The sequence below is a fragment of the Hypanus sabinus genome, chromosome 28 (assembly GCF_030144855.1).
Source record: "Hypanus sabinus isolate sHypSab1 chromosome 28, sHypSab1.hap1, whole genome shotgun sequence".
NCBI lineage: Eukaryota > Metazoa > Chordata > Chondrichthyes > Myliobatiformes > Dasyatidae > Hypanus > Hypanus sabinus.
In genome coordinates, this window is record NC_082733.1 from 26416785 (window position 1) to 26437607 (window position 20823).

Below are 20823 nucleotides of genomic sequence, written 5' to 3' on the forward strand. Positions count from 1 at the left end.
TACTGCAGGTTGGCCTGGAGTGGGAGGTTTCTCACCTTCACTGTCAGATGAAATATCATCTGCACCTCCAAAAAGATCATCTCCATCTATTTTACCTGCAACACAGTCATAGCACCAACACACTCAGGAAAATAATGCACTGTCACAGCTGGTAATGCCAACTTTTCTTAAAAAAAAAACTGAAAGTACATGTAGCAGAGAGTGAGCACATGTTGAAGAATGTTACCTTTATCCTTCACATTGCTGTCAGAGTCAGAATCTGAAGCAATTGTTTTCTTTGGCCTGTGTCTAACTATTTCTTCATCACTATCACTGCCTCTTGCAGATCCTGTAACTGAAATGGAGAACTGTTTAAAAGAACAGCTGACTTAACCTCTTGATATCGATGCTCATCTTATTTATGCAGTAATAGCAATGAGTTCGTTACAGTAGTGATCATAAGTGCAGGGCTGCTTACAATCAAATTTTGAGAGCACAGTTCAATGAGTTCGTGAATACTAAAATGTAGTCATGTTTCATCCACTTGAAATTTCGAAAACGTATTTCAAAAATAATACTCCTTAGTGTAAGTGATAAATGTAAATTAAGCAGAGAGCAAATTATTTAAATAATTTTGAGCCATAGAATCATAAATATTGCCTCATTTACAAATTCTTGAAGAACCTTTGATAAGCCAAACGATACGACGAAGCCAATTGAAAAGAAAAAGATAGAATAACCGCCAGATATTGCAATTGGTGTAAGCATCATTGTTCATCACGATCCTCAAAGGCAGGTTCTCACCAAAGGCAAGGTTTCTCTTTTACACTATCTGCTGTCAGGAGTCAGTTCAAGAGGGCCACTGCTACCCAGCTGTTGATGATCAGAAAATAACATGGTGGAATTCCTACAGACATAAACTAAAACACCACTTCTAATTAATAACTAAAGATTGGAACAAACACATATAATTAATCCAGAAACAAAGAATTCCTAAAGAAAACTAAAATTCTTTCCATTTTGAAATATTTTGTGAGGAAATCAAAATAAACCTACAGAAGTTTTTTTTAGGGATGGTACAATTTATAACATCATTAAGAACTATCATGGCCTGTGTAACTAACCATAAAAATTTTCAGGATATTTTAAAGAATAATGCTTTGCAACAAGCCTATTCTGATGACTCTGGTATCAATGCATGCAAACAGCAGTCTTGTGAAGATGCTGAATCATTGACACCAACTTCAGCATTTCTGCTTTGACCAAAGTGTGTGTGCGAAGCCCAAAGTTGGTATTAGTTTTACGGAGCAAAGACAGGATCTGATGACAGTTGTGTTATTACCATTGGAAAATCTAGGTCAGAAACGCCAATTTTTGAGACTACTCAAGTACTATAAAAGGTAATATTAAAGCTAAATTCTCAGTTGTGGCGAAAACAAACCAAGATTCCAATCTCTTGTGATAGTGGATACAGATGAAAAGCTGATGACTTCAAAGAACTTGAAACCACAATAAGAGAACTGCACGGTGCTACAGAAAGGAAGTGGTTCTTCTGCTAGACACGATTAACATCATTCAACAGGACTATCCAGACAGGATATCTTAGTTAAAAGTTGTTTTAGACTCAACAAATTTATCTAATAAGTTTGAGCCATACATATCACCAAAGACAAAGTTCAATTCTGGTTTATACTTATCAAACTACCAGATTCATGTAAGCAAAGCAACAAAAGTTGGAAATGCACAACTTTTCTCTCTGTGAAGAGAGGGACGAAGTTAATGTTTTAGGTGAATGATGTTTTAAATGAACAGGGTTCATTGACCTGAAATGTTAACTCTGTTCCTCTTTGCATAGATGCAACATGGCCAGCTGAGCTTTTTTTCCCTTTATTTCAAATTTCCAACATCTTTAGATTTTGTTTTGCTTTTCAATACCTGATTTACGTTCCTGCTCTTCATCTGACAGTTGCTGCTCCTCTTCTGAACGATGCGCTTTCTCCTCTTCATCTGACTGATCACTTCTTTCCCACTTTTCATTCTCAGAGTGCACTTCCTTTTCAGAATCCTCAGCATCGGATTGGTTGCTGCCGGCATCAGAGTGCGAACGGTTACTGATAACGTCTGATCGGGAATGGACACTGCCGGCGTCTGAATGGATAATGCCGGCTTCAGAGTGGGATTGGACGCTGCCGGCCTCTGAATGCACGCTGCCGGCCTCTGAATGCACGCTGCCGGCCTCTGAATGCACGCTGCCGGCCTCTGAATGCACGCTGCCGGCCTCTGAATGTACGCTGCCGGCCTCCGAATGCACACTCTCTGCTTCAGAGTGTGCACTCTCCGCATCAGAATGTGCACTCTCAGCGTCAGAAGCATTGTTATCATCTTCATTTTCAAACTGATGCTCTTCAGAGTCAGTTTGTTGCTCCGGTTCTGAATGCTGAACATCTTCTTGGTCAGACTGTGCTGAAGCAATGGACTGGTTTTCAGACGCATCTTCACTTCCATTCTGTCGTGATCCTGTTTCGTCCTCACTGTCCTCTCCAAACAGCTCTTTATTGCTGGGCTTGGACGGCTCTCTCTCTTCTTCATCCTCATTCCCATCTTCTATTTCACTTTCACTCCTGGAAGGGTTGCTTTCTGAGGCGGCTTGTTCCTGCTCTGAGTCTGAGCCTGATCCAGATCTGGATTCAAAATCTGTGAACGTAAAAGAGAAACACAATTTCATACAGTTTTCATCACTACATTCATATAAAGAGAAATTTTGACTTTAGTTTTCCCAATGCAATGGTGTAGGTAAGGAATCGTTGATCTTTTTTCCCCATCAATTTTACACTTTTGCAAAGTCTGGAAACCAACATTACAAACAATTCAGTCTCAGTACTCACAGATTACAACAGTACGCTATCCAAACACTGTGGATGTTGAATACCTAAAATCTAAAACCCAAACATATTAGAAGCATTCTGTAAGTCAGAGAGAGACAGAGTAAGAGTTAATATTTCAGGTCAGTAGCTTTTCATTGTAGCTCACTGACTTCAGAGGTCATCACATGACCTGGACAGATGTGTTTTTAACTGAATTAAAAGAAATACTATTTTCTGGTATTAACCCCCAATTCATGATTTAAGGAATTGAATCAAGTCAGATACAAGTAAGCACAAGCACAAAACTACATTACATGCCTTTGTAAAGTATTCTTGCAATGTACATTAGTTATTTCATCAACATTGAGTTTACCTATTGGCCAAAATATATCACAACTTCAAGCAGAAAAATTTAAAGCATAAAGCATGTCAACAAGGGCAGTTACAGAACCAACCATTACAATTTAGTTTTAAAACAGTGGATTTTCTCTGCGGTAACAGCATCCAACTGTGGTCGGGAAGTTTTTTATATTCTGAAGCATTATTTGAGGTTTGTATAGAATAATTTATGATAAAAAATTACTTTAATTTGAATAAATTATTTCCTCCCATTTAACTTGTATCAACTAAACATAAGGCAACTATGTCAAAAGAAAAGATTAAATCCGCACTCCCTTTTTATTCATTATTCTGATTACAAAACTTAGTGACACGAACCAATTAACAGTTAATGTAAAACTGTATGGGAGTATTCAGTAGGGTTTCTGATTAACATGTATATAAACAAATCTAATTTTCAAACATGACTTTGAAATGAATTCAATCATATCACATTAGAATCAGATTTGAAAAGAACTGACACTGATGCTATGAACAGGATCATGGATCACAAAATAATCCAAGTAGCAGAATAGTTTTGAATGTTTTCTGCAATTTAAACTCATATTAGGCATACAATGAAATTGCATAACCACCTGCCTTCCACTTAAATGCCAAAGGACCTCCAGTCAAGGGAGTCTGGGATATTTTTGCATTCAGCAATGTACATGTTGAACCTCTTTGCAGCTAACTTAAAAAATTTAAAAGAAATGAAAACTGTCTCACATCATGAGGAATTGAACTATGATTAAATCATCAGTTTATGAACTGTTGTTTCTGGGACTATGATGTATCATCTTGCTTCATAAGTTACTCCAATTACTAAGCACTTTAAATAATAACTAACTCAAACTATTCCAAGATAGTGAATAACACATTTAATTTTACCCTTTCAAATTAACCTTCCATAATTTCCTGTTTCAAAACTCAAGTGGGCTAATGGTCAAGTTTAGGATTTGGCAATCAGCAACGATTTCCTCTAAGTTCTATTATTTACGGTCTCCCCTTTATATTCAAACAGGCCAACAATTTAACCACAGAGTTGGTTGGCTACCGTACAACCATTTCCTATCCATAAAAGTGGTCTGTTTACAAAGTAAACACCTAAGAGAATTGCAAAACAGGTTCAAAAGTAACATAAACAGGATGCTTACGTTACTTCCATAAATTACAACTGAAAAATGTATCTGATTAGTAAGATTTTTCAAATTTGCAACTACAAATTTATTTGGTCTGTTTAACACTGTACTACAGGGTTATCTGAACTTAAGGTCCCTTAAGGTTGTTATAGCCGGTGGTGGTAATGGGGACAAGCTCCCACTACCTATTAAATGCTCCCAATTGTGTGCACCTCAAATAGCCTCTGACAACCAAGTCCAGCTCCTGGCCTTCACATGGGGCTTAGCCTCTAAGCCTGGCAGAACTGCTTCTACTGACAGGAGAAGGGGCAAAGGCAGGTTATTGGCACCTTAAAACCAGTTGCTTGGCAGATGGGGCTTGTCAGCTGTGGTTGGCAGCTCATCTTGGAGAAGGAAAACTCTGATCTCAGATTTCCACCGCCTTGCAGCTATACCCACTCATGGGAAAGGCTTCGGGAGTAAGCCCTGAGGAAAAATCCAGAGCCGGGGTCCTTAAAGCAGTTCTACATTGAGTTCAACACTGACTGATAACTCCTACAAAGATGCTGGTACCAAGCTGTATCAGTCTCTCTTGTTCCTTTGGGTTCATCAGATGTGTGGAGAGGGGGAGTTTGCTACATGGGCAACAGCTTGCTCTTCATATTGCACTGTACAGGCCTGTGTATCTAGACAGCTAGGATGCAATATCCATGGTCAACTCTCACTCACTCAGTTTTAAGGAACAAGTTAAAGGACTGCTATCTACTGTTCACTTTGTTTTTGTTTCTGAAATACTGACTCATATACTATCAAAAAATTTGCCAATGTGTCAACTAAACTAGAAAAGCTAGAACAATTTTCATTTCTTCTTTTACTAAAATCATCCCACTTGAAGGATTTTTTTTTCCCTGCTCGAACTCAAGAACTTCAGCAATTTCCTTCTACATGACAGAAAAGGTTTTTTTAAAATTTGAGAAACAATCACAAAAGGATGATAGGAACTGGGTCACAGTATAAACTTGAAACTTTCTAGGCATCATATTCTCACACAATCTCAGATAGTACATGTTCAAAATTGTGCAAAATGTCCTCATGCTCTGCATGCCACCTTGGCTGAACAGAGGAGTACTTACAGTAACAGACTAAGACAACTGCGCTGCTTCGAAGAGCACTATATGAGGTCATTCTTACCATTCTTGGCCTTTAGGCTCTCTGAGTCTATAGCTGGGGAAGTGATGACTTCCTCCTGTTAAACTGTTATTAACCTCTGTTTACCACACCCTGATATCACAGGCACCCTATGCAATACACCATCACTTCTCATCTGGATGGTGTGAATATGTACCATTACTGTATAATATTACGGTAATTCTTGCACGACCATCAGTGTGAACTTGGAAGTCTTGTAAATCTTGTCATCTTTGACTTGTAAATCTTATATATCATATTTTTAAGGAAACTTTTTTTATTCTTTCTTACTTTTCTCCTAATATTTGTATATCTGTACACTTGCAATGCTACTGTGACACTGTAATTTCCTTTGGGATCAATAAAGTATCTATTTATCTAAAACTCCTTCCAAATCCTCGAAAAAATTAAATCAAATCCCTACCATAAAGATACAGTCATCTTAGCAAATTCATTTCAACTGCCTTACCCCTTATTGGCACTAAATACACAGCAAAACACGTGTCTTTTTATTCATTAATAACTAGAGATTGCACTATGTTCATTGCCTGCTTTAGTATAGCCAGCTCTCCCTTATAGTAATCTTTTGACCAGCGTTCTGTGGGAACTTACTGAAAACCTCTTTACAGGAACAAAAAAAAAGATTATTCTTGCGGGCATACTCATGTGTAACAATAATCAGAGAGAAAAAAGTCAAGAAAGCTGACTAGACAAAAATAACCCTTTCTAATTGAAAGGATTCAACAGTGTAAAATATACAAAATTTACCAGAAATGATATTTACCTTATTAAAAATTGATTCATTCCATACAGGTGAGAGTGTGCAATTGAAATGGAAGGCATTCTACTTTTTAAACAAAATATTACTGGGTTATGTGGGACCTTACATTATTTATTCTCAACTTTTGGTTTTCCTATTAGCATGAGGAATCAGCCACATAAATCAGATACATTATGGAAAATGTGTTCTCTGTGAACCTGCTGAAATCTTCCAATACAACAAACCTAAGAATTTGTCCTGATACTGACCGGTAAATTTGACAAAACATCACACGCAATTTTGCATTTGTCAGGATGCATATTTGAAAACTTAACTTTAACCATTGGGCAATCCATAATAATCCTCCACATTACATGCCATATTCTATTCCAATATAAAAATTTGACCTATGGTAATATTACCAGCATCTCTTCACAGAAACAAGTGATAATAAACAGTCGAATAATATTACATAAATATATTTGGGTTAGTAATTTGCAGTAGTTTAGAACCTCTAGGAGAGGAGTGACACCTAGAGGCCACATTTAAATTCTTACCCTGTTACCTTGAGGTAGTGAATCTCCTTACCAATACTGTACAAGAAATAGGAACAAGAGCCTGCCATCTGGCTTTTTGAGCCTGTGCCTCCATTAAAGACCGTGCTTAATCTACTCTCTCAATGCACATAACTTCCACAATCCCCATTTCCCATTTTTCCTTTAACATTTAGAATTCTGATTAGAATGAACTCAATGACCAAGTCTCCGAGCACAATGTGGTACAGAATTTCAAAGATTCATCACCCTTAGCAAAATTAAAATACGCCCTCATCTTAGTCCCAAATGACATATTCAGTATTCTGCCACCATGACCTCTAGCTCTAGACACTGTACAGGATCATCCACTCTGCATCCAGATTGTTGAGCACTGTAAAGAATTTATTTTTCAATCATTATCTCACTCCTATACTCCTGAGTACAGAAATGACACTCCAGTTGTGGTCCCAACAAGATCTACAGTAATTCCAGTGAGAAATCTTTATTCTTGTATTCAAATTTCCTGATAAGAAAAGCGAACATAACGTTTGCCATTTTGCACCTGCATGTTAAGCTTCAGTGACTCCCAAACTTACGTATGTCCACTCAAACTTAAACACTGGTCAAACTCTCACCATTTAAAAAATACTCCCCTCTTCTGATCTGTGCACTCAAGTCGATAACTTCATTTTTTTCCCACATTATATTGCATCTGCCATGTTCCTGCCCACTCATCTTCCTTCAAACTCCCAATTCCACCTACTGTTGTAGCATCGGAATAATTGAAAATATCACATTTTGCTCAAAGGCCAAAAGCAGCAACAAGCATTGACTCCTGAAGTACCACAGCACTGACAGCCTGTCTGCTCGAGGAAGGTTTGCTTCTTCATTTTGCATTTGCTAACAATTTCTCAATGCATGTCAGTACATTATCCACAAATGTACATGCGCTAACCTTTTTGACCAGCATTCTGTGTGGGACCTGACTGAAAGCCTTCTGAAAATCCAAATACAGGTAGTCCCCGAGTTACAAACGTCCGAATTACGGACAACTCGTACTTACGAACTGAGTAAGGAGAATGCTGTCCGCCATTTTAAGTCGGATTGCGACACCATTCACCATTTTAAGTTGTTGCCATTGACACTGTGGTGAGTGTGTAACTTTGTATTTGGCTTAAATTTTCTTAGCAAGATTCACCCTGACAACCCCCCCTCCCCCGTTCCAGTCAGCTGGTGACGCAGTGGGATCTGGAGAACAGAGGTTCCCGAGTTTGATCCAGTGACAGACCGCTCCCGGCCAGGTTGATGTCAATCCAGTGACTCCCGTACCATCCGTGCTGGGTTGATGTCGAGCTCGCAACTCGACATCATAAAAAAAACACTGCCACCTCCAGTTTAAATTCCCACGTGGAATATCGAGGAGGATCAAATACCCAAACCCAGCACAGCCCCCACTTGTCCCATTTAATCTGTCTCAGTGTGGTGGAATTTAGGACCTGGGGAATTCAGTGTGGTGGTCCTTAGGACCCAGTGGACCTCGGGAGCCAGCAGAGGTTGAGACCCGCCGCCTGCAGTGTTTCTGTTCCATTGATGGGAAGCGATTGCGATTGAAAATAAAGTGGAAATAATAAAGCGATCGGAACAATTTAAAAGGATAAAGTGAGAATAATGGAGCATGTGAAAGGCCCTGCCCCGATGAAAGCTACAATTATTACTAAGCAGCGCAGTGGTTTAATTATGGGAGTACATACATTTCTTAAGTGGTTTATATGCATAGAAAAGTAAAATATATACTATATACTAAGACAAATGTTTGACTGACGCTAAATAATACCGGATGTACTGTTCCGACTTGCGTACAAATCCGACTTAAAGACGGAATCAGGAACAGAACTCGTTCGTAACCCAGGGACTGCCTGAAAACCACTTCCATTGGTTCCACTTAATCTATTCCATCACACAATGATTCACATTGTCAAAGAACTGCCTTTCATAATTCTCTACTCACTCTACTAGCTTCAAGTTCTTTTCCAATGTGTTCTGTTATTAAATCCATCACTTCAGGGTCTAGGAATGATGTAATTAAGAGTGCAGAAAAGCTTCATGAAATGATACCCGGACATCAACTACAAGGAAAGACTGTGCAGGCTGGGAATTATTTCCCTGGCACTAGGAGGACTGAAGAGTGACCTTACAGGGGTTTATAAAATCAGAAGGAACGAACACAAGGTGAATGGTTACAATACTTCTTCTCGGGGTAGGGGAATCTAATAGTAACAAGTGTAGGTTTAACGAGAGAGGGGCAAGATTTCAAAGGGATGTGAAGCAATTTTTTCCCCACACAGAAGCTGGTGGCTATCTGGAATGAGCTGCCAGAGGAAGTGGCAGCCATAATTACAGTATTTAAAAGGCGCTTGGACAGGTACGTGGAAAGGTGTAGAGGGATATGAGCCAAACTCAGAGAAATAGAAAAATGGGATTAGTTCAGTAGGCAACTTGGTTGGCATGGGTAAGTAGGGCCAGTTTACATGCTGAATAACTCAATGACTTTGTACATTCTGGCAATTTACTACTATTGTTGGCTCATTGATTTTTCTCTCCCTTATTTCTTAAATGGTAGTGTACGAGCCAGGCATCCGTTATCTATCTGCATTGTATTCTGTGTTGCACATTTATTATGGTAGCTAATCACATGGGTGGATGCGGTAAAAGCAAAGAGTTTAGTTACATATTTGTGATTTATTCTCGGCAATTTAGAGCTGGGGACCATTAGGTGTCATATCTTTGTTTAATTACATTTGAAATTGTTTAACTATGATTCAGTCCGCTTAAGTACATTTCATATCGCTAATTTTAGTTTCCTAAGTTTCATCACTTCAACATTACGTTTTGCTAGGTGCTAATAAAGGATTGAATACATTACTTTTTGGAACATTATTATTTAATTGATCAGAGGGTGCGTCATACAAGATAACTACCCGTGGGAGGACCAGCAGCAGCACTGGTTTGTTCAAGTTGCCGCTACGAGTGCGAACTTAGTTGCTACTTTTCAATCTACTTGAATCTGTGAAAATTTGATAGATGTCTCTTTAGCAGTTCTTTCAAAACTCCACGATGCCCTCAGGTTGTATTGGCATTCATTACACATGCTGACATTATTTTATTAATATTTATGTCCTTTAGCTTCTCATTCTCACCTCAATCTTGACTTTCTGATACTCCTGGCAGCTTATTTCTCTCTTCTTCCAGAAGAAGATACACAAAATAGCTGCCTAATTCCTCCAGTATTTTCTCATTCTTCATTATAGATATTTCCATTTTTGTCTGTGCGACTAACCCTTTACAGAAGTCTAGAAGAATTAAAAGTCTGTTTTCACATTTTTCCCCCCAGCTTACTCCTTTTATCTGGGTGACAGGGTGGAGCTACGCCTCTACTAAATGAGGTGCGAGGCGCTCCTTCCCTCTGCTAGCCTGCAGGTTATATGAAGCCATTGGAGCAGCTGGTGCATATCACAAGTCCTGGTTATGCGACAACTGACATCAGGCAGACAATCTACGAAGAGTATTGATAATGGCTGAGGTCACCCATCTTGTAAAGGCAACAATGGCAAACCACTTTGGTAGAAAATTTTGGTAAGAACAATCACAGTCATGGATAGACTACGATCACCCACATTATACGACATAGCACATAACGAATAAACACCACCTTTTATCAACTCCTTGGTGTTATATATTTCTTGAGATACATAAAAGCACAGCAACTGAAGAGCTGTGTTTTTCAAATGATAAAACACTGCTTTCAGGACTCTTATGACATAATATTTCTTTTTTCACTGTTGTACATTCAGATCATGACAGGAGTTTGTGATTGTGGTTCTATTGCTTGTTCAGTTCATAGCAATACAGAAATTTGCAAATAGGATCGTTTGGTCACCAGGCCATGGTCATTAGGTGAAATAAAGCCATTCAGAGTAAACCCATGCTGCAATCTCAGTCCAAAATCTTACAGGTTAAAATAAATCATAAACACAAGAAATTCTGCAGATGCTAGAAATTTGGAGCAACCCACACAAAATGCTGAAGGAACTCAGCAGGTCAGGCAGCATCTATGAAAATGAATAATCTGTATTTTGGGCTGATAATCCTTTATCATGACTGGAAAGGAACTGGGAGACATCAGAATAAAAAGGTGGGGGGGATGGGAAGGAGGACTAGCTAGGAAGTATAAGTGAGGCCAGGTAGGTGAAAGGAAGAGCTAGAGAAGGAGGATCTGATAAGAGAGGAGTGGAGAAATGGAAGAAAAAGGGCACCAGGGTGCAGAGAAAGGCAGGTGAGTACAAGGGGCCAGAGTGAGGAATACAAGAAGAGGGGAGGGGAGAGAAGGAGAAAAGGAAAAAAAGCCAAAAAAAATTACTGGAAGGCGAAATCGATGTTCATGCCCAAGGCTGGAGGTTACCTAGATGGAATATGAAGTGCTGCTCCTCCACTCTGAGACTGGCCTCATCACAACAGAAGAAGAGCCCACATACCAACAAGTCAGAAGGAACTTATTAAGCGAATAAGAATTAAAATGCTAGGCCACCAGGAAATTACACTTTCGTCTCACCAATAAACAGCAGGCTGCATTGGGAGCACCAGATACAATAGGCAACCACAACAGAAAAAGAGGTGAAGTATTACCTCACCTGGAAGGAGTATCTGGGGCCCTGAATGGAGGTAAGGGAGAAGGTTAATGGGCAGGTATAGCATTTCTGTCGCTTGTCAGGAGAGAAATTAGTAAGGAAAAATGAATGGACATTGGAATCACAGAGGGAACAATCCCTGCGAAAAGTGGAGAGTGGGGGGGGCAAGGGGGAAGTAAAGATGTGCTTGCTGGTAGGACCCAGTTGAAGATGGCGGAAGTTGCAGATTACATCACGCTCTTCCAATGCACATCAAAATAAAAAGGGAAGATTAGAGAGGATTTTTTAAAAAAACTGCAGTTCTTCAGTCCTGACAACTTCATAAAGCTCTGCAACTTTTAGTAGAAACATAGAAAATCTACTGCACAATACAGGCCCTTCGGCCCACAATGCTCTGCCGAACATGTCCTAGAAATTACCTAGGGTTACCCATAGCCCTCTATTTTTCTGAGCTCCATGTACCTATCCAGGAGTCTCTTAAAATGCGCTATTGTATCCGCCTCCACCACTGTCACCAGTAGCCCATTCCACACACTCACCACTCTCTTATTAAAACACTTAATCCTGTCATCTCCTCTGTATCTACTTCCAAACAGCTTAAAACTGTGTCCTCTCGTGTTAACCATTTCAGCCCTGGGAAAAAGCCTCTGACTATCCAAACAATTAATGCCTCTCATCATCTTATACACGTCTATCAGGTCACCTCTCATCCTCTGTCACTCCAAGGAGAAAAGGCCAAATTCACTCAACCTATTCTCATAAGACATGCTCCCCAATCCAGGCAACGTCCTTGTAAATTTCCTCTGTACCCTTTCTATGGTTTCCACATCCTTCCTGTAGTGAGATGACCAGAACTGAGCAAAGTACTCCAAGTGGGATCTGACCAGGGTCCTATTTAGCTGCAACATTACCTCTTGGCTCCTAAATTTAATCCTACGGCTGATGAAGGCCAATGCACTGTACGCCTTCCTAATCACAAAGTCAACCTGCATAACAGCTTTGAGTGTCCTATGGACTCGGACCCCAAGAACCTTCTAATCCTTCACACTGCCAAGAGTCTTACCATTAATACTATATTCTGCCATTATACTTGACCTACCAAAATGAACCACCTCACACTTACCTGGGTTGAACTCCATCTGCCACTTCTCTGCCCAGTTTTGCATCCTATCAATGTCCCGCTGTAACATCTGACAGCCCTCCCACACTATCCACAGCACCCCCAACCTTTGTGTCATCAGCAAACTTACTAACCCATCCCTCCACTTCCTCATCCAGGTCATTTATAAAAATCATGAAAAGAAGGAGTCCCAGAATAGATTCCTGAGGCACACCACTGGTTACCGACCTCCTTCCAGAATATGACCCGTCTACAACCACTCTTTGGCTTCTGTGGGCAAGCCAATTCTAGATCCACAAAGCAATGTCTCCTTGGATCCCATACCTCCTTACTTTCTCAATCAGCCTTGCATGGGGTACCTTATCAAATGCCTTGCTGAAGTCCATATACACTGCTCTACCTTCATCAATATGTTTAGTCACATCCTTAAAGAATTCAATCAGGCTTGTAGGGCACGATCTGCCTTTTGACAAAGCCACGCTAACTATTCCTAATCATATTACAGTTGGCCCTCCTTATTCACAAGTTCCGCATCCGCAAATTCAACCAACCACGAATTGAGAAAACCCTGAAGTGCTCTTCCAGCGCTTGTTGTTTGAGCATGTACAGACTTTTTTTCTTGTCATTATTCCCTAAACAATGCAGTGTAACAACTTTTTAAAATAGCATTTACATTGTATTAGGTATTATAAGTAAACTAGAGATGATTTAAAGTATACGGGAGGATGTGCGTGGGAAGTTCTCTTACTAAGTAAGTTGGAACAGGTACATCCGGTATTACTTAACGTCGGTTAGTCAAACGTTTGTCTTAGTATATATTTTACCTTTCTATGCACATAGAACACTTAAAAACGTATGTTTCAGTGCCGGGCTGGGAAGAGAACTTCCTGAGTTCGATCCAGTGACAGACCGCTATCGAGTGCTCTCTCCATTGCTGATGTGGAGGATCAAAAACTCAAAACCCCAAAACCCAGAAATAAAACCACTGTGTTGCTTAGTAATAATTGTAGCTTTCATTGGGGCAGGGCCTTTCTCACTTTCTCAGAGGCTCAACAATCTCCCACCTCGCCTCCCATAGTAGCCTGGGGTACATCTCGTCCGGTCCCAGTGACTTATCCAACTTGATGCTTTCCAAAAGCTCCAGCACATCCTCTTTCTTAATATCTACATGCTCAAGCTTTTCAGTCTGCTGTAGGTCATCCCCACAACCACCAAGATCCTTTTCCGTAGTGAATACTGAAGCAAAGTACCTCTGCTATCTCCTCCGGTTCGATACACATTTTTCCACTGTCACACTTGATTGGTCCTGTCTTATTCTCTTCTTCTTCTTCACATACTTGTAGAATGCCTTGGAGTTCTCCTTAATCCTGTCCGCCAAGGCCTTCTCATGGCCCCTTCTGGCTCTCCTAATTTCACTCTTAAGCTCCTTCCTGATAGCCCTATAATATTCTAGCTCTCTATCATTACCTAGTTTTTAAACCTTTCATAAGCTTTTCTTTTCTTCTTGAGAAGATTTACAACAGCCTTTGTAAACCACGGTTCCTGTACCCTGCCATCCTTTCCCTGTCTCAATGGAATGTACCTGTGCAGAACTCCACGCAACTATCCCATGAACGTTTGCCACATTTCTGCCATACACTTCTCTGAGAACATCTGTTCCTTTTCTTTCTTGTTCCAATATTTTCATTAAATTTCATATACACAAATACAGAATTCATAAGGATACTTATTATAAATCAAAATAAGATAGCACAAAATGCTATATAAATCACACTGATATAATCACAATATGCCATACTTATGATCAATCAAATAAAATAAATTGAATTATGAAATACAATAATAATGTGGTTAATTATATTATTAAAAAAAAATCTACACCCACTACCAAGACAAAACTGGTTGGTAAAAAAAAACAAGAGGAAAAAAAGGGTACTTTACCATACAGTGTTTTATAATAATAGCCCAGATCTGTATTTTAATAACAATAACAATTCAAAGATTTTTAAAATAGTTCAGAAAGGGTCCCCATAGCATTTGAAAATCTTGGTTAGAATCAGAAATCGAACAACGAATCTTCTCTAAATTTAAACATGACATAACATCGCATAACCATTGAGCATGTGTGTGTGTGGGGGGGTAACCTCCTTCCATTTAAACAAGATCGCCCTCCTAGTCAGTACCCGCAAATGAGAAGGCTCCAAAATTATAGCTCTTTCCTCAACAATAGCAAATAAAGGCAGTCAAATGATTGGGCTTAAAATTAACTTTAAAAAGTACAGAAAAAGTTTGGAATACATTTTTCCAATATTTTTCAAGCTCGAACATGACCAAAACATATGAATTAATGAAGCCTCTCCATTATTACGTCTGTCACAATAAGGAGATATATCTGCAAAAAAATATGAGAGAGCTTTTCTTTAGACATATGAGCCCTATGTACCACTTTAAATTGTAGGAGGGAATGATGAGCACATAATGACGAAGAATTAACCATTTTGAAAATAGTCCTCTAGGTCTCATCAGATATGAAATCTGTAAATGCTTTTCCCAGCCTTTTTTAATTTTGTCTACAGGAGCCACTCTCAATCCCAACATATCTCAATCAGAACATAAATATAAGATATTGAGCCATTATCAAAAGGTTTCAAATTAAAATTTACATCTATTATGTTCTTATCCGGGCTGGTAGGAAATATATGTAGTTTAGATCTTTAAAAATCTCTAATCTGTAGATATCGAAAAAAGTGGGTATTTGATAGGTTATATTTCACTGAGTGCTGTTCAAAAGAAGAGATTCCCTCCAACAAACATATCCTGAAATCGTTTAATGCCTAATCTATCCCATTCTCTAAAAAACATATTGGTCATAGATGGTTTAAAAAAAATAAGAAAAAATAGGACCAGAAAGGGAAAATCTCAATAAACTAAAATGTTTTCTAAACTGTAGCCAGATCCTCAATGTGTGTTTAACCACCAAACTGTCAGTTAGTTTATTTAAGGATAAAGGAAGAGAGGATCCAAGAGGAGAAAAAATAGAAAATTTCGTTACAGAGTCAGCTTCCAAAAAGAGCCATATTGGATAATCCTCACAATTAATATAATATAAACAGAACATAAGATTTCATATATTAATTGCCCAATAATATAACCTAAAATTGGGTAGAGCAAGGCCTCCATTCTTTTTAATTTTTTGAAGGTGGGCTTTATTTAATCTGGGTTTTCTGTTCTTCAATATGTAGGAAGAAAGAATCGAATCTAAAGAATAAAAAAAAAAGGCTTAGGAATAAAAACAGGTACATCTTGAAAAAGGTATATAAATTTAGGTAAAATATTCATTTTAATGGAATTGATTCGACCAATCAATGATAAAGAGAGAGGCGACCAATTAGAAAGTGTCCTTTTCACATAATTCATTAAGGTTAGAAAATTTTCTTTGAATAGGGCTTTATAATTCTTAGTGATTGTTACACCCAAATATGTAAATTGTTTTCTTACAATTTTAAAAGGAAGGTTAACATCAGTTGGTATCAAATTATTTAAAAGGAAATAATTCAATCTTATGTAAATTCAATTTATATCCTGAAAACTGTCTAAAATTAGTCAGTAAAATAAAGAGGGTAAAGAAGTTGTAAACATTATATATAAAAAGCAATAGGTCATCAGCATAAAGCAAGACTTTATGAATAGTATCTTTCCTTAAGATACCAGTGATATCTTTAGACTCTCGAAAGGCAATTGCTAAAGATTCTAATACCAAATCAAAAAGCAAAGGACTCAACAGACATCCTTATCTGGTTCCATGTTGGAGTTTAATTGGTCTGTTCCCAATTTATGTTTCCAAGTTCCTGCCTGATCATCTCATATTGCTCCTTACTCCAATGAAACGTTTCCCTAACTTGTCTATTCCTATCCCTTTCCAATGCTACGGTAAAGGAGATAGAACTGTGATCACTACCTCCAAAATGCTCTCCCATTGAGAGATCTGACACCTGGCCAGGTTCATTTCCCAATACCAGATCAAGTACCAGATCTTGTAGGCTTATCTACATATTGTGTCAAGAAACTTTCTTGAACACACCTAACAAACTCCACCCCATCTAAACCCCTCGCTCTAGGGAGATGCCAATCAATATTTGGGAAATTAAAATCTTCCACCACGACAACCCTGTTATTCCACCATTCCAAAATCTGTCTCCCTACCTGCTCCTTGATGTCTCTGCTACTATTGGGTGGTCTATAAAAACACCTTGAAGAGTTACTGACCCCTTCCTGTTCCTAACTTCCACCCACAGAGACTCAGTAGACAATCCCTCCATGACTTTCTCCTTTTCTGCAGCCGTGACACTATCTCTGACTAGCAGTGCCACGCCCCACCTCTTTTGCCTTCCTCCCTGTCCTTTCTGAATACATCTAAAGCCTGGCACTCTGAGAAACTGTTCCTGTCCCTGAACCATCCAACATCACAGCTCCAAGTACTGATCCATGCTCTAAGCTCATCCGCTTTGTTCATAATACTCATTAAAATAGACACATCTCAAACCATCAGTCTAAGCGTATCCATTCTCCATCATCTGCCTATCCTCCCTCTCGCACAAGCTTTCTCTATTTGTGAACTAACTGCCCCTTCCTCCATCTCTTCATTTTGGTTCCCACCCCCCTGCAAATATAGTTTAAACTCTCCCCAGTAGCCTTAGCAAACCGCCCAGCCAGGACATTGGACCCCTCGGATTCATGTGTAACCCGGCCTTTTTGTGCAGGTCACACCAACCCTCAGATGTCCCAATGATCCAAAAATCTGAATCCCTACCTCCTGCTGCAATCCTTCAGCCATGCATTTATCGTCCACCTCATTCTATTACTATACTCACTGTCACGTGGCACAGGCAGTAATCCTGAGATTACTACCTTTGAGGTCCTGCTTCTTAACTTCCTTCCTAACTCCCTGTAATCTGTTTTCAGGACCTCCCCCCTTTTCCTCCCTATGTCGTTGGCACCAGTATGTACCACAATCTCTGGCTGATCTCCTGCCCACTTCAGGAAATCGTGAACGCCATCAGAAACATCCCGGACCCTGGCACCTGGGAGGCAAACTACCATCCAAGTTTCTTTCTTGAGTCCACAGAATTGCCTGTCTGACCCCCTAACTACAGAATCCCCTATCACTGCTGCCATCCTCTTCCTTTCTCCACCCTTCTGAGCCACAGGGCCAGACTCAGTGCCACAGGTGCAGCCACTGTTGCTTCCCACAGGTAGGCTGTTCCCCCCCCCCCCCACCCCCCCAACAGTACTCAAACAGGACTACTTATTGTTAAGGGTACTCTCTAGTATCTGACAATTGCCCTTCCCTCTCCTGACTGTTACCCACTTACCTGTCTCCCGAGGCCCCAGTGTGACTACTTGCCTATAACTCCTCTCTATCACTTCCTCACTTTCCCTGACCAGACGAAGGTCATCAAGCTGTATCTCCAGTTCCCTAACCCGGTCCCTAAGGAGCTGCAGCTTGATGCACTTGGCGCAGATATGGTCATCCGGGAGGCTGAGAGTCACCCAGTACAGAACACTGGCCTCAGTGTTCTCTTTTCTACACAGGCAACCTACCTCGCCTCGACCCGTATTCGCCTAAGCCCTGTAGAGCCAAAGCCCTGTAGAGCCAAAGCCCTGTAGAGCCAAAGCCCTGTAGAGCCAAAGCCCTGTAGAGCCAAAGCCCTGTAGAGCCAAAGCCCTGTAGAGCCAAAGCCCTGTAGAGCCAAAGCCCTGTAGAGCCAAAGCCCTGTAGAGCCAAAGCCCTCCTACTCTGTCTCCCTCTACTCCACACTACAAAGCTGTCTTTTTTTTTCCTTTTTTTTCTTAAATAATTACAGAAATAAAAAATATATGAAAAAAACATAAATATACCCTTCCCCCTCCCCCCCAACATCCCTATATAAAAATAAGAAAGGAAAAAAAAAGAGAGAGTGCCTGGATATCGGAAGATCCCCACATGCTCCATGGAGTTCGTAATAACTTAAGTATATATATTTATTTATATCCCCAAATAACCAATTATTTCATCTTCGGAGCACCTATATATTTAATCCTGTCTTTTGTAAATAAGGGCACCAAATTTTCAAAAATGTTTCATATTTATCTCTTAACTAGCTGTCTTCTTTTTAAACTCTGCTCACTGTTCTAACTGGCTGACGTCCATGCACTTGCACAGTTGTAATAGTGTGATGACAGGAACTATTCAGTCTCCCAAATGCGCCTGTTTTAAACTGTCCTGTTGTTACATCTTTGCTCTTACATGCAAATAATATTATTATTACAAATAATAACATCCCATATACAGCACTGTGCAAAAGGCTTAGGCACATATATATTGCTAGGGTGCCTAACATTTTTGTACAGTACTGTATTTGTCAACATGGAGTGGACAGCAAGTTTGTAAATGTGGCAGGAGTAAAGGAAATTGGGAATAGCAAGGGTGGAGTACCACAGAACAGGTGGCAGAAAAAGAGTGCCAGGGGGTGGCATGTGGGCAGATACACACAGCCCTGAGACACCAGGCAAGGCAATTTGATTCTAAACAATTGGTTTATTGATCATTAAGAACATCTTTCTGGTGAGTCCCACTCCCTCCCCTCTTTCTCAAACACAATTCTCCTCTCGCTGCCCCTTTCCCACACTCAGTTCATGATAGAGGCCCATATCAGAATCAGGTTTATTATCACTCACACGTCATGATATTTTTTTGCAGTAGCAACAGTACAGTTTAATACAAAATATTAATACAATACTGTGCAAAAGTCTTAGGCACATATGTACAGCCAGGGAGCCTAAGACTTGCACAATACTGTAGTAATTTTATATATTGTACTCTATTGTATTTATGTACTGTATTCTACTGGACAACACAGTACTATACCTTCTACTAGCTGATCCATCTGTCTTGTTCCCTTCAATAATTTACAAATATCCATTTCAAGATCTTCCTGCTTCTCTGGAGCACACAGAACAATGAAGAACGGAAAACTATCTAAACTAATTTCTGTAAAATCCATCCATTCTCAGCATATCAATGTGCCTCTTAAATGCCAAAAGTGTCCCTGGCAGCGCATCCACCACTGTCTGTTAAATAAAAAGCTTGTCTTGCACATCTTCTTTGAACTCGCCCCCCCCCCCCCGACACACGTCAAATGCATGCCCTCTACTATGAGACATTTCTACCCTGGGAGAAAGATACTGGCTGGCTATACTACCCAAGTCTCTCATGATTTTATAAAGCTCTATTAAATACTCCCTTAATCTGCGGCTTTTCAAAGAAAACAACCCAAGTTTGTCCAACTTCTCCTTAGAGCACATGCCCTCAAATCGAGGCAGTACCCTGGTAAACCTCATCTGCACTGCAGAATGTAGTGCAGAACTGAAATTCACAACTCAGGAACTATTTCGTGACACTAGATTCTGACCAATATGGTGAGGGCCCCTTCACTGAGGGTATCCCCGGCTTTGAGTTATAAGCTGACTGAGGAGAACCTCCGGTCGCCCTGGCTTCAGGTGCTACAGTCTATGCCGTGAGCACCCGCACCGCGTGAGAAACCCAGACTGACAGTCGCTACCTTTCTGCTCAGGCTCACTGTCCGCGTCGCTGCCGAATAGATCCGCCATGTCCGCCATGCTGCCGGGTCATCCAGACAAATCGCGTCGCACTTGACGGAAACCTTTACGGCAAGCGTCGCGGGGCAACGCGAATACGGCACAAGGAACCAGAGCAGCGCCGAGGTGGCAGGAGCTGAAGTACTCCGGAGCAGCAGGGGGCGCCGGAGGCGGTGCTGCGGGCAGTACCAGAGCGGGGCAGAAGGGGGTGCTGAGGCGGCATCTGGGCAGAGGGAATGTTACAGGCAACTCTCAGACACACAGGGGGAGAGTTAGTTACAGTCAGCACTTGGACAGGGGCAAAGAGAGACCAATAGGCAACACTTAGACAGGGATAGAAGGAGACCAACAGGCAACACTTAGACAGGGACAGTTACACAGACATGGACAGGGAGAATTAACAGGTATCTCTCAGACAGAGGGAAAGTTACAGGCTCCCAGTTTAAGATGGCACTACTGAAGGCCTGTTACAGCTCACTGGTAGTTCAAAAGCAAATGAATTTAAGACATCACAATTGACACCTTTTTTGAAGTGAATTGTGGTAAACTGTCACAGC

At 40.3% G+C, this 20823-nt stretch overlaps 1 protein-coding gene across 1 annotated transcript in view; it reads right to left on the reverse strand.

The window, feature by feature from the left end:
• leo1 (LEO1 homolog, Paf1/RNA polymerase II complex component) overlaps positions 1-20350 on the reverse strand; it is a 33667-nt gene extending 13317 nt beyond the window's left edge. The window contains exons 1-4 of the mRNA XM_059952782.1: positions 20230-20350; positions 1915-2673; positions 227-334; positions 4-95 (exon numbers count right to left, since the gene is read on the reverse strand). Coding sequence (XP_059808765.1) covers positions 4-95; positions 227-334; positions 1915-2673; positions 20230-20287 — 1017 coding nt within the window. The 5' untranslated portion in view covers positions 20288-20350. The remainder of the gene's footprint in view (positions 1-3; positions 96-226; positions 335-1914; positions 2674-20229) is intronic.
• Positions 20351-20823: the final 473 nt, after the last annotated feature.